A 20245-nucleotide genomic window follows, 5' to 3' on the forward strand; every position below is an offset into this window, starting at 1 on the left:
TACCCTGTTTTCCCACCATTTAGGACATATGGCTTTATTACAGCACTGAGGGAGCAATGTGCAGCTGGCATTCTGCTGAACTTTCCCTGCCAATGACAGCCAATAAGCTAACAATTTTTCTCTGTACATTTCTACTTTTCCACTCGACATGTTTTACCCAAAGCCTTTATGAACATACATTTTGAACTGTACTTTTTTTCAGTATTTGCTCTTTGTAATGGCAATAGTATCGTCTGCAACAATAAAATACATAAACAAGAACTGAACAAGGTCTGACTAATCTAATGTATCCAACTGTTTTTCCATGTTTTTCTCATGTTATAGATCACATTTGTCAAATTTTTATTATTAAAATCAAAGCCTGGATTTTTTTTTGGTTTGTTTTTTGGGAGTCATGTCCAGCTTACTCCTGGCTCTGTGTTCAAGGGTCACCCCTAGAGGGTTCAGAGGTCAACATGAGGTTCCAGAAATTGAACCCAATCCAGATATGTGCAGAGCTACCCACTCTACTACCCACTCTACTATCTTTCCAGCCACCTTGGATAAATTTTTTTTGCTCTCATGGGTCACACACAGTAGTGCTCAGGAGCTACTCCTGGCTCTGTACTCAAATTACTCCTGGCAATGCTCCTGGGACCATATGGGATACTAGGGATTGAGCCCTAGTGTGTGAAGCAGGCACCCTACCTGCTGTATTGCTCCAGCCCATTGGTTAAATTTTTGAATTTTGTGTTTGTTTCCTGAAATCCAGCTGTATAGTGCTACCAGCAGATTACCTGATGTCCGAAATAATTACCTGATTGAACTAAACCAGTTTAACCAAATGAGAGAGAGCGAGATCATCTTAGGTGAACAATTTGAACACATACTAGAGGGAACCAAAAGACTTTATTCAGACTCTGATTCTAAAGAGTTCATGTGTGGAAAAAGACATGCATCTGTCTTCATCTCAACAGAAGAGCAGATCTGGACATAGTGTCTGCAAGGGAAGCAATATCTTAATTTGTTAGAAGCCATAGAAATTGTATTTAAAATAAAAAAATAAGATGAACATTAAGAATAAACATTCAGAAAAACCCAGAAGGAGAGAGTAAACTTGTTGAAAATGCTGGGACGAGAGACAATGGTGGAGGGATTTCACCACTTTTTTTTTCCATTTTAATGAAGGATCTCTAGTGCTCTTGGTTGAGAAATCCTTCCAGCTGAGCTTCCTCTGCCTGACTTCCCTAATACTGTCTCTACCAATGGGAAAACTCACTGCTTTTATCACCATTAACCACCAATATTGCTAGGCCATTCCACTGACGATGAAGGATTTTGAAAAAAAAATTTTTAAGGTCTTTTTTAACAGATAGAGAGCAAGGGAGAGAAATCATTTAAATTTTTCTCTAACAAAAACGTAGGCATTTCTTCCTGAGACAAGGGGCAAAGAATGACCCTGTCCTCAATACCAGCAGTGCTAGATGAGAAACCCTGATTTAGGCTATAGTTTATATAATAATAAAGACCCCAGGTTTTTTTAAAAAAGAAGCCATATTCTTGTCAGATTACCACAATTCCAAAGTGTTTATTTATCAAAAGTGTGTAATCACACATGAGTGTGCAGACTGCCGCATGGTCTCTCACTCTCTCCTGCCACGTGTGTTTGATGACCATGAGCCGCTTCCCTACGCTGGGCTGCCTACTCGTCACCACTGCCCCAGCAGACGCATGAAGGAGGGAACAGGGCTGCCAGGCTGGTTGGTGATCAGTTGCAGTTTATTCTAATCTCATCTCCTCCTGCCTCCACCCAGTGTCTTTAACTCCCGTATTCCTCCTGTCCTTCATGCTCATCTCTCTGCACTCCATCTTGCAGCCTTAGTCTAGAGCCCAATTTCCCCAAAGTTGGGGGAGCAACTACACCTAGGTCTGATAGCACAATCAACATATGTAAAGCCCTTGGGGTGGGGGGATCTCTTCTAAGACAAAGATCCCCTGTTAGGAGAACTGCTCAAGGGCGGAATTTCATCCAGGGGTACACTTTTTCTCCTTTCCGTAGTCCAACAACCATTTAAACATTCGTCTTAATTCTGCTTCTTAATAATATTAGTCATTTTGAATGGACACAGTAAGAGATATATTAAGCTTATAGGGTGCCTCTTCTGGGGATATTTCGCTATAGATCCTAGACTACAGTGCTCAGGCCAGATGAGCCCTTCCTAACCCTAAGCAGGGTCCTTGTCCAGTTGTTTCTCTGGGTTTTTTTCCTGCTTTTTAGGTCACACTTGGCGATGCACAAGGGTTACTCCTGGCTCATGCACTAAGGAATTACCCCTGGCGATGCGCGGGTACCATATGGGATGCTCGGAATCAAACCCAGGTCTGCCGCATGCAAGGCAAACACCCTACCTGCTGTGCTATCACTCCGGCCCCGAGTTGTTTCTCTTTGGATCATGACAGACTGTGTCCATGACCATGCTCTTAACTTATAGTTAACCAATACTTAACTTGGTCTGTGGTGCTTGGTCTGTCCCGTTTCAATTCCATGGTAGCTCACAACTTGTCCTGGGTCCATCCAGTCCCTTCATCGGGACCCTGCTTTGGGGTGCTAGGAACTAAGAGCAACTGAGACTTAAGATGCCCAAGAGAGAATATTTTTCAGAGTCAATTAACTCCCAAGTTACAAAACATAGCTTTAACTGTCTTCCTATGTCTATTCAAAAAGGACATTGCTCTGAAGTAAACTATGCAATGGACATAAGGGGAAGAGAAAAGCAATATTTCACTTATAAATACAAATGCAGAGATTTTCGGGGAATTTGACTTGACTAGTCACAGGTACTGCTTAGGGGAAATAGGTGATTAACCCGTTGAGAAAGTGCACAGAGAAATTTAAGATAAACACAGAGGAATGGGAGTGCCTCTGGAACACTGAATGGTGTAACCCAATAAACCTAAGCTCTCTGCAACCAGGGAGAAAGGACAAATCAATGTTATATTACAAAAAGTATATGGTATTTGGCAAAAGTGTTAGGGTTTTTTTTTCTTTTTTTAGAACATAAGCTTTAATTGCAGCTTAGAGTTTGTTGTACCTCAGAACACAACACAGATGCCTAATGTTTCAGCGATCATGTGCAGTTTCCAATTTTTTTTCCAAATAAAACAAAGATCTCTAGGTGATGCGAAAGCATATTAATTTTAAATTCCTCTTTTTAAGATCGAGAAGATAGAGTGGGACACATGGACCTGTGTCCTGGGACCCACCTGTGAGGGAATCTGGCCCGCTCATAGTGATGTGACAGATGTAAATTCTGCCTGTCTCACCAAGGACTGTTCCCTCTTAGCCACCGGAGATGATTTTGGTTTTGTTAAGCTCTTTTCATACCCTGTCAAGGTAATATTGCATGCTTATTATATATTCTTACATACAGACCCAATGCTTATTTCTTGTATCTGTGGCATATTTTTCATCTTTTAAATTTTTTAATACTGAGAGTTTTCAAAACGTTGAATACATGAGCAGTCAGTGGTGTTATTTTTAGTTTGGTTGCATATGTTATATCAAAACCTGCATGACTTGATGTTTAATAATTTGAACCATTATCCATTGTCATCACGTAAAATTTCTCCTTGATAGGCCTTCTGTGGTCATCAAATTCACTATCTCATAGACTGCGAAGAATTTTCTTTACAAAGATGTCCTAAGTGCCTTTGTAACTGGTACTAGCAGACTTCTAGAAATGAGAAAGTGCTGCCTCACAAGGTGTTCCATTTAATTTTAAGTATCTCTACTTGTTAAAATGTTTTGCTCTGTATTAAGCTAAGGCTTCTCTTAGCTATCCTTCTAATTTGCTATTAAATAACTCTAGTTTATCTTTTAAATTTTTTTAAAGCCTTTTTGTATAGGAAGATCAGATTTTGAGTCTTGTTTCTTTTTCATTTTGTTTTTAGGTCATGCCAGCAATGATCAGGGCTTACTTCTATCTCTGCACTCAGGAATTACTCCTGGAAGTGCTTGCCAGGTTATACAGGATGCTGGGGATCAAACCCAGTTGGCCATATGCAATGCAAACACCTACCTGTACTTAAGCTCTGGTGCTTAAAGTTTCATTTTCTCCAACAAAATTTGTCTGATCCTTTTTCTCATCCCCCTTAGACATGATTTCTAGCTGCTTGCTCTATCCAATCACATCATTTTTTCAATTCCACTTAAGGTGGTCTGATTTAAAACTGAATTTATTGCTTCAGGTGGAATCTGACCAACTCAGGGACTCTTTCCTTCACTTTGTTAAATTTTTTTTTAATTTTGTGAATCACCGTGGGGTACAGTTACAGATTTACAAACTTTTGTGCTTGCGTTTCAGTCATACAATGATCGAGTACCCATCCCTCCACCAGTGCCCATTCTCCACCACCAATGATCCCAGTATCCCTCCCAGCACCCCCACTCCTCCCCCTGCCCACCCTACCCTGCCTCTGTGACAGGGCATTCCCTTTTGTTCTCTCTTTACTTTTGGGTGTTGTAGTTTGCACTAGAGGCATTGAGTGACCATTGTGTTTGATCTCTAGTCTACATTCAGTTTACATCTCCCAATCCAAGCTGGTCCTTCAAATACCCTTTAGTTGGTGTTCTCTTCTCTATCTGAGCTGCATTTTCCCCCAGCACTTGAGGCTAGCTTCGAAAACGTGGAGTAAACCTCCTGGTACTTATCTCTACTATTCTTGGGTGTTAGTCTCCCATTCTGTTACTTTATATACCACAGATGAGTGCAATCTTTCTATGTCTTTCCCTCTCTTTCTCATGCACTTCACTTAACATGATACTTTCCACGTTGATCCATTTATATGCAAATTTCATTACTTCATCTTTTCTAATAGTTGCATCGTATTTCATTGTGTAGGTGTACCAAGGTTTCTTTAACCAGTCATCTGTTCTCGGGCACTCAGGTTTTTTCCAGATTTTGGCTATTGTAAGCAGTGCAGCAATGAACATACAAGTGCAGATGTCATTTCTACTATACTCTTTTGCCTCTCCAGGATATATTCCCAGAAGTGGTATAGCTGGGTCAAATGGGAGCTCAATTTCTAATTATTTGAGAATCGTCTATACTGTTTCCCAAAAGGGCTGAACCAGTTGACATTCCCACCAGCAGTGAAGGAGAAAGGGACTCTTACCTTCTTGGTTTGCTTTTACATTTGTTTCAAATCATAAAAATGGCATCAAACTTTTGCTGAACTAAGGAAGTAAATCATAAATGTTATTCTCCAGAATGTTCAGGTTGTCCCCATCCTGTATGTATGCCATTAATCTAAATTATGAGTACAGAATTTTATGTTTGTGCCACATAAGATTTATATTTTAATTGAATTTTCTTTTCCTAACCTTCAGCATCTTTTAATAATTTTTCAAAGTATTTTTCTTTCTAACACCATGGAAAGGAAAACAAGATTAGATTAGAGCAACCAAATACCACCACAAGGAGCCCTTATTCCATTTGGAATTCTGTTGATTAATGCAGGCCTGTAGTCACTGTTCCTTAACTAGCAGCAGGTCTTGAAATCTGTGCAATTACCTTCATGTAGCTCATACTTCTGCCCTCAGTCCAACACTTTATTCAAGACTTGGAAACATTTTTATAAAAGCAAGAGTAACCATGTCTCTGGAATCCCTAATCTCTCTTTCTAATAAAACTACTAATAAAATTAAAAAATTGCAAATTCACAGTGAATCCTTGTTCTAGCCTTGTAATCATTATTTCCTTTTCCAAGTGCTTATTGACCTTCTGTATAATAATTCACCCTAGAATTTTCCATGGATTGCATTAACTCATAAATCAATATTTGCCAGAGTCTGCCTGTTTTCCCTGCTGGAATAGGAACCTTCCATGTGTGATGTCAGCCCTCAGCTATTACTGACACTTTTGTGGCTACATTCAAGGAAATAAGCCCTGTTTTTCTCTCTGTTTTGAAGAGAAATCTCTTTGGTAGAGGAAATGAGCAAATATGTTTCCTTTCCTATTACCATCGTATTGCCATCAAAGACTAGAAAATATTAACAGTGAACTATTAGAAACCCATCATCTAGCCCCAATAATCCAAAGAAAATCAAAGATACAAGAGTATTTGCCCCTGGGGGGCTGGAGCAATAGCACAGTGGGTAGGGCATTTGCCTTGCATGTGGCCGACCCGGGTTCGATTCCCAGCATCCCATATGATCCCCTGAGCACTGCCAGGGGTGATTCCTGAGTGCAGAGCCAGGAGTAACCCCAGTGCATCACCAGGTGTTACCCAAAAAGGAAAAAAAAGGGGTGTATTTGCCCCTAATTTTTTTTCTTTTGGGGTCACACCAGGCAATGCTGAGGGGTTTCTCTTGGCTTAGAACTCAGAAATTACTCCTGGCAGTGGAGTAATCAAATATGGTCCCCTAGTGGAGTAATTAGGGGACCATATTGGATGCCGGGGACTGAACTCCAGTCAGCTGCATGCAAGGCAAATGCCCTACCTGCTGTACTATCGCTCTGGCCCCAACCCCTAAATTTTTTTTTAAGCGTGATCTACTTAGAACCCATGGGAATCACAGCACCCTTTGCTAAGATCCCAGCTTACTAACTTGCCTGTTTTGGAAGGGCGTCTGGTCTGAGTCGGAACCTGCAGCAGTGTTCTCTGACAACCATCGCTTACTGCAAGAAGGCATTTCTCTCCACAACCACCTCTTCAGTGTGCTCCAGACTCTCAGGGGTGCTAAAGTACAGCTATGAGATGGAGGTTGACATTTTGCTGCTTATTTTGTTTTCATATAGCTTTTGATCATGCTGTCACTTCACATGAAGTGACTCAGGTAGATAGTAAGTTGTCTTTGGCTGTCTTCTCAGAAATGAACACAGACACTCTCTCAGAGAGTCAGATCTTGAATTTTCTTTTTTTTTTTTAATTCTTTTATTGATTCACCATGTGGAAAGTTACAAAGCTTTCAGGTTTAAGTCTCGTTACAATGCTCAAACACCCATCCCTTCACCAGTGCACATATTCCACCACCAAGAATCACGATATACCTCCCCCTTCCCCCCACCTCCGCAGCCCCCCACCCCGAATGTGTAAATGGTAAATTTCACTTTACTTTCACTTTACTTTGATTACATTCAATATTTCAACAAAAAATTCACTATTATTGATTTGGAGTTTCTCCCCCCTAAAGTCGATCTGCTGAAAAGAAAGCATTTGGCAATTTGTTTTCCATTGCTGAGAATGAAGAGATATGAGGTCAGGAGGCCGCACTAGCAGCAGCATAGTTTTGAATTTCTGTATTTTAGTATTTTAGTAACTAAGTCCAGAGAAATGTCTGCCAGGAATCGCAACATTGTAAGCTTGTACCTCTCAGCTACTTTATATTCCACATATGAGTGCGATCTTGCTATATCTTTCTCTTTCTTTCTGACTCATTTCACTCAGCATGATACTTTCCATGTTGATCCACTTATATGCAAATTTCATGACTTCATGTTTTCTGACAGCTACATAGTATTCCATTGTGTAAATATACCAGAGTTTCTTTAGCCAATCATCTGTTTCCGGGCACTCTGGTTTTTTCCATATTGTGGCTATTGTAAACAGAGCGGCAATGAACATGGAAATGTAGATTTCATCTCTACTATACCTTTTTGCCTCTCCGGGAAATATTCCCAGGAGTAGTATTGCTGGGTCAAATGGGAGCTCAATTTCTAACTTTTTGAGAATCGTCCATATTGTTTTCCAAAAGGGCTGAACCAGTCGGCATTCCCACCAGCAGTGAAAGAGAGTCCCTTTATCCCCACATCCACGCCAACACCGGTTGCTTTTGTTTTTTGAAACCCCTAAATTTTTTTTAACATGCATCTTGTTACCTAGAAGTTAGCATCTGTACATGTTTTATACTACACTTGAAATGCACTAAATTTAAGGCTCATTTTGGTGAACATTCACAAACACACACTTATAGAATCCAAACGCTTATCAAGATATAGAATGTTATCATATCCCTAAAAAGTTTCTAAAAAGTTTCCACACCCTCTCTACCTTCAGGTGAAAAACTTATTCCATTATCTTTCACCAAACATTACTTTTACCTGTTCCAGTATTTTGTGTAAATGGAATAATTAAATAAGTACTGTCTTAAGTCTGACTTCCTTCATTCAAATGTGTTTCTGAGATTTGTCTGTATTGTTGTTATGCAATGATAACCTGTTCCTTTCTATTACCAACTGGAATTCTATTGTGTAGATGCAGTAGAGTTTGCTCACCCATTCAACTCTGCACAGACACATGCTTTTCCATCACTTGGTTATAATAAAGCTGCTATGAAAATTTGGGACAAATATTTGTGGGTGTTTGATCCATAGTATACTTTCAGCCTGCATCTCCCATCTACCAGCAGGTCCTCGAACCACACTTTACCTATTGTTCCCTTCTGTATTTGAGCTGTCTTTTCCTCCAGCATGTGAGGCCAGCTTCCAAGCTGTGGAGCCAACCTCCTAGTACTTATCTCTACTATTTTTGGGTGCTAGTCTCCCATTCTGTTACTTTATATTTTACAGGTGAGTGCAATCGTTCTATGTCTGTCTCTCTCTTTTTGACTCATTTCACTTAGCATGATACTTTCCATGTTGATCCATTTATATGTAAAGGTCATGATTTCATCTTTTCTAACAGCTGCATAGTATTCCATTGTGTAGGTGTACCAAAGTTTCTTTAACCAGTCATCTGTTCTTGGGCACTCAGGTTTTTTCCGGATTTTGACTATTGTAAACAGTGCAGCAATGAACATACAAGTACAGATGTCATTTCTACTATACTCTTTTGCCTCTCCAGGATATATTCCCAGAAGTGGTATAGCTGGGTCAAATGGGAGCTCAATTTCTAGTTTTTTGAGAAGCTTCCATACTGTTTTCCAAAAGGGCTGAACTATTCAGCATTCCCACCAGCAGTGTAGGAGAGTCCCTTTCTCCCCACATCCACACCAACAGAGGTTGCTTCTGTTCTTTTGGATGTGTGCCAGTCTCTGTGGTGTGATGTGGTATCTCATGGTTGTTTTGATCTGCACCTTTCTGATGATTAGTGATGAAGAGCATTTTTTTTCATGTGCCTTTTAGCCATTCGTATTTCTTCCTTGAGAAAGTTTCTGTTCATTTAATGGGAAAGAATATTCACCCAATACCCATCTGATAAGGGATTGATATCAAGGATATACAAGGCACTGGTTGGAATCTGCAAGAAGAAAACATCCAACCCTATCAAAAAAATGGGGCTATTTTTATTTTTTTCGAAGCAGTTCTTGATTGAATTTAAGTCGTAGAGTATTCCAACACCTATCCGTCCACCAGTGTACATTTCCCAGCACCAGTGTCCCCAGGTTTCCTCCCAACACCCCCGCCCCCCACCCCCTGCCTGCATTGTAGTTTCCAATAATTACACTGAAAACTTATCAAGAATATTCCTTTATCTACTTTCAACCCTCAGATCTTGTCCAGCATGACCATTCCCAGCTATTATGTCATACTGATCTCTTCTCTATCTTATCTACCCTCAGCCCCACACACACTTGTGGTTACTTCCAACCATTGACTGGTCCTCTTTACTCCTGTTTTCCCTGGCCATGGGTATTAGTCTTCTGCTATATATTTTTTATACACCACAAATGAATGCAGTCATTCTGTATCTGTCCCTCTCCTTCTGACTCATTTCACTCAGCGTAATTTCACTCACCATGTCCATCCATTTATAGGCAAATTTTATGACTTCATTTTTCCTGACATCTGCACAGTATTCCATTGTGTAGATGTGCCATAGTTTCTTTATCCAGTCGTTTGTTTTTGGACACTCAGGTTGTTTCCAGATTCTGGCTATGGTGAATAGTGCTGTGTAAATAATACAAACGTGTGCACATGGAAGGGGGTGATGATGTGATGTGTGTTGTGTTGTGTTGTTCACAGGCTCTCTCTCTCTTGCACCACTCGTATTTGGTGCTCTCGAGCTGCTGTGTATGGATCAAATCGGGATGGCTCCTCCTTGTGCTCTGCTTCTGTGTATGCCACTGTGCTCTCTTCTCTCTGTCTCTCTATCTCTGTCTCAGTAGTCTCTGGTCTCTTCTAACATCTCTCTGTCTCTGTTTCTGTGTCTTCTCTCTGCTTCTGTGTCTTCCCTCTTGCTTCTGTGTCTTGTCCTGTGTCTTCTGTCTTATCTCTGTGTTTTCTCTCAGCTTCTGTTTCTTCTCCTTGCTTCTGTCTTATCTCTGCTCCTTTGTCTTATCCTCCACTCTGTGTCTTCTCTCCTCTGTGTCTTCTCTTCTGCTTTGGTCTTGCCTCTCTCTCTACTTCTCTTATAGTCTTAGTTTATATAGCAGTCACATAGGGCAGTGACACAAAAGTGGGTTGAATGTTAACAAATCAACAAAGTAGGGTAAGACCATTTCTCCAGGAAATTAACAAAATCTCATCTAAGGAGATTACTCCAGATTACTAGGAGATCTGCTGAAGGGTGGGATCCAAATAAGGGTGTGTCACTTTCTTCCTTCCTATTACTAACTATCTTCCTTCCCTTACTAACTATTCAGCTAGTAATCCACTTGAATAGTTACAGTAAATTTACTTCTCTTATTTATAGCAATGTCATTGAGATATATTAGTAAGAGATATATCAGAATTAAAGTTTGGTTCTTCCTGAGGACATTCGCTATATATTCCAGACCACAGTCCTCAGGCCATGTTAGTCTTCCTAACCCCAGCAGGGCCCTAGTCTCGCCGTCACTTTTGGATCATGACAGCATTTGTCTATGAACATGTTCTCAACTTACAGTTGAGTATTGTGGCACTTTAGCCTGGCCCATTTCAATGCCAGGGTAGCTCACAGCTTGCCCTGGGTTCATTCTGTCCCTCGTCGGGACCCTGCTTTTGGGGTGCTAGGAACTAAGGGCAACTGAGTTGAGAAAGCAGATGCCCACGAGTAAATATTATTGGAGTCAATCAGCTCCCAAGTTACAAAGTATAATATTAACTGTCTTCCTGTGTCCATACAGAAAGGACATTGCTTTAAGGTAAACTAAGTTCTCTGTGGCAAGGCTGAAAGGACAAACCCAATGTTCTCCTACAGTGCTGCAAAGAACATAGTAGTGCAGATGTTGTTTCTGCTGTGTGTCTACATTTACTTTTAGGCACCCTGGCTTACAAGCTGTTATTAGTCCAGTTTCATACATAAAACATTCTTGCATCACACCCTCCACCAGAGTGTCTGCTTCCCTCTACCATTGTCACAGTGTCCTTTCTCTCCCATGCTCTCTGTGGTAAGCTTCTAACTGAAGACTAGTTTTCAGTTTCTGTTGGGCCTTTGAACATTTGAGCATTGTCCCCTACTCTGATTCTTTGTATCCTGCATATGTTAGAGCTCATTCTGTGTCTGTCCCTCTCCATCTAACTTCACTCAGCATGAAACTCTCCAGGTCTATGAAGCAGCAAATTGAATTTCTTTTTTCCTCAAAACTGACTAGTATTCCATTTTGTATATTTGCCATAGTTTATCTGATCATCTATTCTTAGACACTGGAGTGTTTCCAAATTTTGTCTCTTGTGAAAAGTGCTGAAATGAACATAAACGTGCAAGTCTCTTCTCAGAATAGTTTTTGGGCCCTTGATACTTCCTTGTCCTCTTGATTTGCATTTCCCTGATAATCGATGATGATTCTGAGAAATTTTAGGATATATTCTCGTATTCTCGTTAACAGCCTTCAGTATGCCATCCTGCATATTTGCTATAGTATTAGATTGCATTTTTCATCTCCTATATCTGTATGTTTTGTATTGCAAGATGTGTACCTTAGACTACTCCTGACAGAAGGTAGTAATTTACTTTTTGCAAACTCTACTCTCAGGTTCTTAAGATTCTATCTTAGAATATTAAAGTCTCTAGAGAATGGGAAGAACCTTGTGTATAAATTCTCCCATGCCTTCCCTGTTTGTTCTTGTAGTGATGGTTGTAGTGACCAGGATTGCACATCTGGTGGCGAGGCTCCCTCCCTCCACCTCAGTGCTCATGTTGGGGGCAATGATTGGTCACGCACTTTTTTTTTTTTTTTTTGCTTTTTGGGTCACACCTGGCGATACACAGGGGTTACTCCTGGCTCTGCACTCAGGAATTACCCCTGGCCGTGCTCAGGGGACCATATGGGATGCTGGGATTTGAACCCACGTCGGCCGCGTGCAAGGCAAACGCCCTACCCGCTGTGCTATCTCTCCAGCCCCTGGTCACGCACTTTAAGCTGCAATGCTTACACACATGTTTGCCAGAGATGGCATACTTAGCTGTGGGACTGAAGCATATTCTGGTTATGGTGTTCACTGAGGCTCACACAGTCCAGTTATGATGCTCACACACATGCCGGCTCGGTGCTCCCACACTTTTTAGTTGTGGCACTTGCCAGTGATTGAGCACTTTAGTGGTGTTCAAAATCACCTGGCTGCAGTGTGCTACGGCCCACACACTCTGTGGCATACCAAAGGTCGCAAACAGTAGAACCACCAGAACTACACTCAGGACATGTGCCTGTACCAGAGATTGAACTGGTGGCCTTATGTTTGTAAGACAAGCACCTTTGCCACCGGGCCATCCCCTGCATCCTGGCCCTGTGTAAATTGTCCAAGATAAACCAAATCGTTGTGATTATAAGAAGCCTTCTTAGCTTCCATCAGATAGCAATTTGAGGAGCAAGAAATCTCGAGGATTTCTCACTGAAAATCAGAAACCAGGGTTCTCCAGACATACATGCCCCATTCTTCAGAGACTCAACAGAAAAGGAGAGTTGTAGTGTCGAATTCTGATGAGTGTGACAGAAACGTGCCATTTGGCATAAAGATCCACTAAACTGCCCTTCCTCTTAGAGAAGCTGCTTGTTTCCTGGAACCTTTAAGTAACCATGAATTCCCTCTACTGTTCCATGGAGCACTGATCTTATCTCTGATTCTGAGAATCTTGTTCACTTTTTGCTGGAAAACTCTCAGCTCTGTTGAACAGCCTCAGTGAATGACCCAGAATTCTTCTCGCTCTCTCTCCTCTGTGTCATTTTCTTTCCCTTTGCACTCTAATTCTGGTCCCCCTCGAATATTTCCTCTCCTTTTGCAGTCTCTCTTCTGTCCTGTCTAGAACCCCGATGTCCTCTGATGTAAGGGGGAGTATAAAGAGACATTTCTTGAACTCTTTTCTGAATCCACCTAGCATTTGTAGTAAATGTAATAGCTGACTTCCTATTCTAGCAGGACTCCTGGCCACAGCCACAGTGACAGTCCTGTTTCCTTGCTTCTAGATCTCACATGGTCACACATGGCCTCCCCTGGCCAATTCTTTTTGGCCCTATGTATTCGCTATCAAAATAGGCCCTGGAGGTCATCCTGGGAAATGCCGCATGCTTGTTTTCCAAATCTTTCTAGACTCAGCACTCTGCCGAGAACTGGACATTTCCGCTAGAATCAAACAAGAGGGATCTTGACAAGAGGACTTCAGAGTCATGAACTCTCTGTCCCAGTTTTAGGTTTCCCCACATTCCAGCCCAAAGCCCTCTGGAAGCCTCTTGTCAGTTATTTCGGAAAGTTTCATCGGGAGCACCCAGCCCTCTCCTGACCTGCAAGTGCACGAGGCTTCCCATGTTTCGTAAGGTATTCCCTGGGAGTTGCTGAGAGGACAGAAAAACTCCCCCTCTTTCAGTGGCTACCACTGGAGCTGTTTTGCTGGTTTGTGGCTCAAGGATCCAAAAATAGAAGCTTGTTTCTGGTGCCAGAAAAAAAATAGAAGCTTGCCACCACTTGTTGGCACTCCCTTGAACCAAGACTTGTGTTCCTCCTTTATCCTCAGTGGGGATAAAGTGACAGTGGCTTGGATGCACCCCTCTGAGAACATTCAGTGATGACTAATACAGTGAACCCCATTTATTTGCTTGGTTGTTGAAAGGGAACTTACTTTGTTTTTATATCATTATTTGAGTTTTTCTAGTGATAGAAAGTCTTTCCACTGACCTTGGCAGGGACTGCTCTGTACATTTTGAATCTCAATGGAAGACCCAGGACAATTCCTTGTTCTTCTGTTATGCCCTAGGCTGTAGTACAAAAGTCATCATAGGGTAGGACTGGAGCGGGAGGCACACTTCTGATCTCAAATGTCAGCCAGACTCATAGTCAGAAGTTCAGTCAAGTGATTTGTGGAGAAAGCACATTGGATATTTGACTGAAACAAGTGTTCTGTGCTTCCTTAGGCTTCCAAGAATAGTTGCTGTCATCCAGCATTCCCTCACAAACTCTTTATAGATGATCTCTGATGAGCAAGGCAGTGTCTTAGGGGGGAAAGGATGTCGAGACATAGTCTCTGCCCTCATAGAGCTTACCATCTAGAGAAGTGTGGGGAAATAGCTGCTTGAACCAATGGTTTCATTTCTGTCTGCTTGGAGAAGCCACCAGAGAGAATACCAGAGGTGGCAACCCAGAGGCAGGGTGGATGAAAAGTCTTGGGGGTTATGGCTAATGTCTGGCTTTGCAGGGCCAACATGCAAGATTCAAGAAGTATGTGGGACACAGTGCACATGTCACCAACGTCAGGTGGCTTCACAATGACTCTGTGCTGCTCACCGTCGGGGGTGCTGACACGGCCCTCATGATCTGGACAAGAGAATTTGTAGGGACCCAGGAGAGCAAGCTGGTGGACAGCGAGGAATCAGACACAGATGCCGAGGAGGATGGAGGTGAGCCCAACTGCCATGCACGAACACCTTACGCCACATCCCCGTCCTGTCCTTGCAAACCATTCTGCTCCCTGTCCCCCTCCCCCCATCACCACCACCCCCCTGTCATTTAAGGTTACGACAGTGACGTTGCTCGAGAAAAGGCCATTGATTACACCACCAAGATCTATGCTGTGAGCATCAGGGAAATGGAAGGCACCAAGCCACACCAGCAGCTGAAGGAAGTGTCCGTGGAAGAAAGGTATGGTGTTTAGGTTTGATGGCATTGAGATGCTGATATCAACCACAGCTTCTTGCTCCTCAAAGTTACTTGATGCTTTTGTTTATGCCCAGAGTCTTAATTTACCTGCACATAGGCCGCAGCTGGAGAGAATGGCTCACAGCCCTCATTACTTAGCAAAGGGTTGGTCAGACCTTGTGGAAGTTGGTTATGGACTATGACTTGAACAGACAGATGGTTTTCTTGGACATGTCTTTCCCTTGCCCATGAATGTCAGGAAGACCCAAAACCAGTGCTAAGAGAAGACAGAAAGTGTGCTGACTAGAGAGGGTGGGGAGAGGGCGGGCTTCTAGGAGCATGGAGGAATATCTGTGAGTTGTGAAAAGTTCTCTTAGTTTCATCAGAGTCCTGGCACATTACACAGCATCCCTCAGTGCGTCTCTTCCTGTGCTGCTCCCTGACTAAATGCATTCATGGGGTTGGAGCTGCCAGGCCTAAGAAAATAAATTCTGTTTCTTTGAGTCTTCTATGTATAAAGGGAGTTTCTGGCATTATTGTAAAACTTTCTGATGTGCTGTTGAAAGCACTGATAGATTGTCAAACACTTTAGCATTTCTAAAAAAATTAATGGTAGTAACTTATTTGCCATATTTGAACCCAAAAGATAAATATTGAATAAAAACTCTAGCATGTAAAGAAACTAACAAGACTCTTATAGATGGTTTAGCAGTTGTCTTATGTGCTCATCGCTTTCATGTGGGTTCAGTGTTCACAAGTACGCTGGTCCCGCTGCTCATAAGATTCAAGTATTGTTTTTCTATGGGTGTTTTTGTTGTTTTTGTTTGTTCTGCTGTGGATTTCTGCCTGATAATAACAATTTAATAAATCTCATCTATCACCTCTTATTCAAATGAGAATTTATAAATAACTTTCCTAGTTTTGATTTAATATTTTACATTAAAAGCTTGAGAGAACCTGAGAGATAGAACAGTAGTTAAGGCCTTATGTGCACTAACCCAGGTTTGATCCCTGAAACCACATTTAGTCCCCTACATGATTGGTGATCCCTGAGCATGGAGCCAGGAGTAATCCCTGGGCACCAACATGTATAGTCCTAAAATTAAATTAAAAAACTTGATAAATGATGAGTGTGTTATAAGCAAAAAGATTGAATCTGATGTGAGAAAACTCTAATTCCTTCCTAGTATCTTTGTTAGATTTTACTGTGATGTTCTCTTTTGGTTTTAAAGAAATGAAATACAGAGGATCAGAGAATGTGGCTCACTGACTGGTAGAGCACTGTGCCTCACATGTTCAGTATCCTGGCTTATATCTCCAGGAAAATGCACACACATATACAAATACACACACACATGTAGTGTAGAGATTTATTTTGTGTGTCAGACTGTAAATGATAGTTTACTTGCAACCTGTTTTTTTAATGTCCACAAAGGATAAATTGCTTAAAATGATCTATCTAATAATAGAACCTCATGTACATAAGTGCACAAATAATTTTCCTAAACAATTCACTGTAAAAATTTGGCCTAAATTAAATATTCTTTTGAAGAAATTACCCAACCTCTCAACTCTTACATAGCATTGTGAAATGAATTAACTTGACTATTATTCCAAAGTTGTTTCTGGCTGATTTCTACAATTCAAACATTCATCATGCTGAGATTTAGACCAGCCACTAAGATGTAAAAATCTAACCAAATCCTTAATTCTCAAGTACCGTAGCCAGTTTCTAACCTAAACATGGCTTCTTAAAGCCTCTCTTGGATTTGGTATCTCTTTGGGCAGGTCTGGAAAAACATTCATGCTTGTTCCATGTAGGAAGGGGTGGGAAGGGTAAAGGTGAGAAGATCTTATGAATGTTCAAGTTCAGACTTCAGAAGTTTGAAACTACCTCATTTTCTTCCTCTCATCATACTGAGAACCTGTCATACATTTGCATACATGGGATTGACTTTTTTATATACAAAAGAGGAAAAATGCTCCCTAACTTTGAGATACAGGGTAGGTATTTCATTTAGAGAAATGACAAGAACGAGTGATGAGAGAACAAAGGTGGAAACAGGAGGATTCCTGACAATAAGCCAGGCAGAAAGTACCCCTGAGTATTTAGCTGGGATACCCAGTGGATTCTGTGGACTCCAACATGTTGGACATGAGAGAAAAGCAGAAAGAAATATTGAGGGTGGGAGTGGTCTCAGACATCTGGCACATGAGGCCAGGTGTCATCCAGCTTCAAGAGATGTGTGTTCCAGATTGTCAGCCCTTGGGACTGTTTCAAACCCTGCTGGTTGACACTCTCCTTGGCTTTCCCGTCACTGGCCTTCGTTCCCTTCCTGTGTATGTATGAAGTTAGTCTGCAGATATCAGGGTGCTTTTTCTAAACACCTGGGCCAAAATATAATACCTAAAGGCTAGTGGGAGGCAAATAACTGGGAACCACAAGAGACGTGAACTCAGGATCCCTCTCCATGTCCATGCCAGGACCCGTTTTGCCCCTCACCAGTGATTCAGGCAGTTTTACTTCCAAGATAACTCCTTTTCCACCTTAGAAACCATGAGATGTATGCAGCATCCATCACATTGAGAACAGTGCTTTGAAAGCAACTGCCTATTTAGTACACACCAGTCATTGTTAGGCAAAGAGATTCATTTCTGAAATGTGAGGTTGTTTCTAATTTGACTCTGAAATTTGATTTAAAATAGATTTTAGGATTTGTATTATGATGTATTAGGCAGTTTATAGCACGTTGGTTTCTTGTTCTGTCAAAGTCAACAGTCTTCACTTCAAATCTTTTGAACAATGAGAAAAAACTAAGGGAGTTGCTCTTACAAGAACATTGGACTACAGTGCTCTTAAAAGATTTACAGTTCTTTTAAGACGGTGCTTACAGTATATCCTGGTCACCCACTTCAGCTTTGCTTTAGCACATGGGTACCTTGACTCCTTGTTAAGTCAGTTCCAACTGTGGTGAACCATAGAATCTTCCTTCTCTTCCACTGACATGTGTATCATGTAATCAAGGAAAGTCAGGAATTGTTTTCTGGTTCCAGAAACATATGCTTTCGATCACAACCAGACTCTCAGGTTCTGGTCTTCTGGTCTTCCCCAGCTGACTCCCTTTAGTTATGCTCTCGCCCAGCCTGTCCAAGCCACTCCCACCTTTCAGTTCCCGATTCCACACCCTCTACCTCTCAGTCCTCTTTTGGACCTCATCTTCAACTTAGCCATATTATCTTAAAACACAACGGCCACTTTGTCCGGGTGAAAATTTAAATTTATTTTAAGAGGTATTTTAAATCTAACGAAGTTCCCTTTAAAAAGAAAGTGGAAACAAAGAAGGGAAATAAAGCATAGTTGTCCAGGATAGTTTTAGGTTCCAAATACTTATAGTCACCATAGCACTAGAGATAATCCTGGAATTATGAATTCTGATTTCAGTTATTAAAAAAGTTCTCCCAAAGTCATTACATTAACGACAGCACCAAAATAATCCTGAAAGTTTGCTCAGTTATAAAACGACTTATTTGAGTTGCCTATAAAATTAAGTGTGTGTTATTTTTGCCATGTGACCAAAGTCAGACCCATGGTCCATCTTATGGTTTTAATTTTTATGTTAAAAAGAACATTACAAACATGGATATGAAACTCAGTATATGTACAGGATTCACTGTAACCGGCTCCACAGTCTCTGTGCCATCTGGCACTGAAAAGAACCCTCCCACCTACTCTTTCCTTCTTAGTTTCTGGCAACCACCATAACTTCCACTAAGTACCAGAGTTAATTTTAGTATTTTTCCCGATTTATTTGCTTCAGTTATTTATATATAAGTAATATCCTAATGACTAAGATCATCCCTTCATTGTCTTTCACATCCTTACATCACATAAGAACCTCAAGGTTTAAGGTTTATCCACTTTGTCCCAAGTGGAAATTTTATTTTTATACATATATACACATATACATATGTATATATATATATATTCATCTACACTTTTTTATCCGTCACCTTACAAAAAGTTAAATCATATTTTAACTGTCATGGATAATTCCACATTGAACATGGAGGTACAAAAAGCATTTTGAAATAAGTGTTTTTATTATACCTGAGAGTATTATCACTAGAACATACAGTGTTGACATTTTTATTTTTCACCTATCTATCTCCATACTGTTTTTTTCATGAATGATGCTAGTTTACATTCTCACCATTAGGTTCCTGCCCCACATTTTCACTAATATTTGTTTCCAGTTTTTGACCTAAGCCTTTCTCACTGGTGTGAGGTGATACCTCATGTGGCTTTAATTTGGATATTCCCGATCAGTAGTGATGGTGAGCATTTTTATTTTTTCATGTACCTGTGATTCGCCACCACTGTATCTTCTTGAGAGATGTGTTTCCCAAAAGATAAGAATCTCTTGCCCATTTTCAAATTGGGTTGCTTTGTGAAAGGGGTTGTTGTTATTTTTAAATTGTGTGAGTATGGGGGGTACCAATCCCTTGTCAGACTTAGGGTGTGCAAATATTTTCTGTTTTTTGTTTTTATAGTAGATTATTTAACTGCGTAGAAGCTTCTCATTTGCTTTAGTTTGGGGGGCTCCACTTGTTTATTACCCTACTCTTACCCATTGGAAGCCTGTGGATTCTCTAAGGAATTGAATAATCACTGATTTTGTGGTTTGATAAAGTTAGGGTTTTCCACAAAGCCTTCTCCCACGTCTACCTAGAATGGCATCTCAGCGAAATAAAATATCTGATACACTGTTTTGTCTCTAAAATTGATAATTGTGCCTGTACTTATGTAACATTGGTTGAATGAACAAATATCTTAACAACTTTACACACAGGTTTATTTCTAGTCGCTGATTAGCTTCAAATTAGTTGTCAAGGTCTGAGTTCTGTTTTTGCTTCTTTAGAGGTAGGGGAGCTATACACATTGATTCTCAGGGACTACTTCTTATGTCCAAGGGTACAGTGCTAAGGGGTCACACCTAACCATGCTTAGGGGCTGTTAAGTGCCAGGGGTTAAACCAGGTTTCCTGCATGTGCTTCATCCGTTTGAACCCTCTTCCCACCCCAAATCTTGGTTCTTATTTACATCTTGTTTATATTTACATTATACATACAGCTATAATTGTAGGAAATTTTAGTCTCTAAGTGATTGTTACCCCCTGGGCATTCTTCTCAATCTCGAGTTGTGGTTTCCTAACTTCTTTAGATTAGTGTTTCCCAAAGTGGGTTGCTCTCTGCCCTGAGCAGGCATTGAAATGATCCAG

At 40.9% G+C, this 20245-nt stretch overlaps 1 protein-coding gene across 4 annotated transcripts in view; it reads left to right on the plus strand.

The window, feature by feature from the left end:
* Positions 1-20245, plus strand: part of EML6 (EMAP like 6) — a 280239-nt gene that overhangs the window by 222746 nt on the left and 37248 nt on the right. For all 4 annotated transcript variants that reach the window (XM_055121945.1, XM_004609215.2, XM_055121948.1 and 1 more), the window contains exons 26-28: positions 3197-3373; positions 14527-14728; positions 14843-14969. In XM_055121945.1, the coding sequence (XP_054977920.1) occupies positions 3197-3373; positions 14527-14728; positions 14843-14969 (506 nt within the window). The remainder of the gene's footprint in view (positions 1-3196; positions 3374-14526; positions 14729-14842; positions 14970-20245) is intronic.

Source organism: Sorex araneus, chromosome X (assembly GCF_027595985.1).
Source record: "Sorex araneus isolate mSorAra2 chromosome X, mSorAra2.pri, whole genome shotgun sequence".
In the NCBI taxonomy this organism is placed as follows: domain Eukaryota; kingdom Metazoa; phylum Chordata; class Mammalia; order Eulipotyphla; family Soricidae; genus Sorex; species Sorex araneus.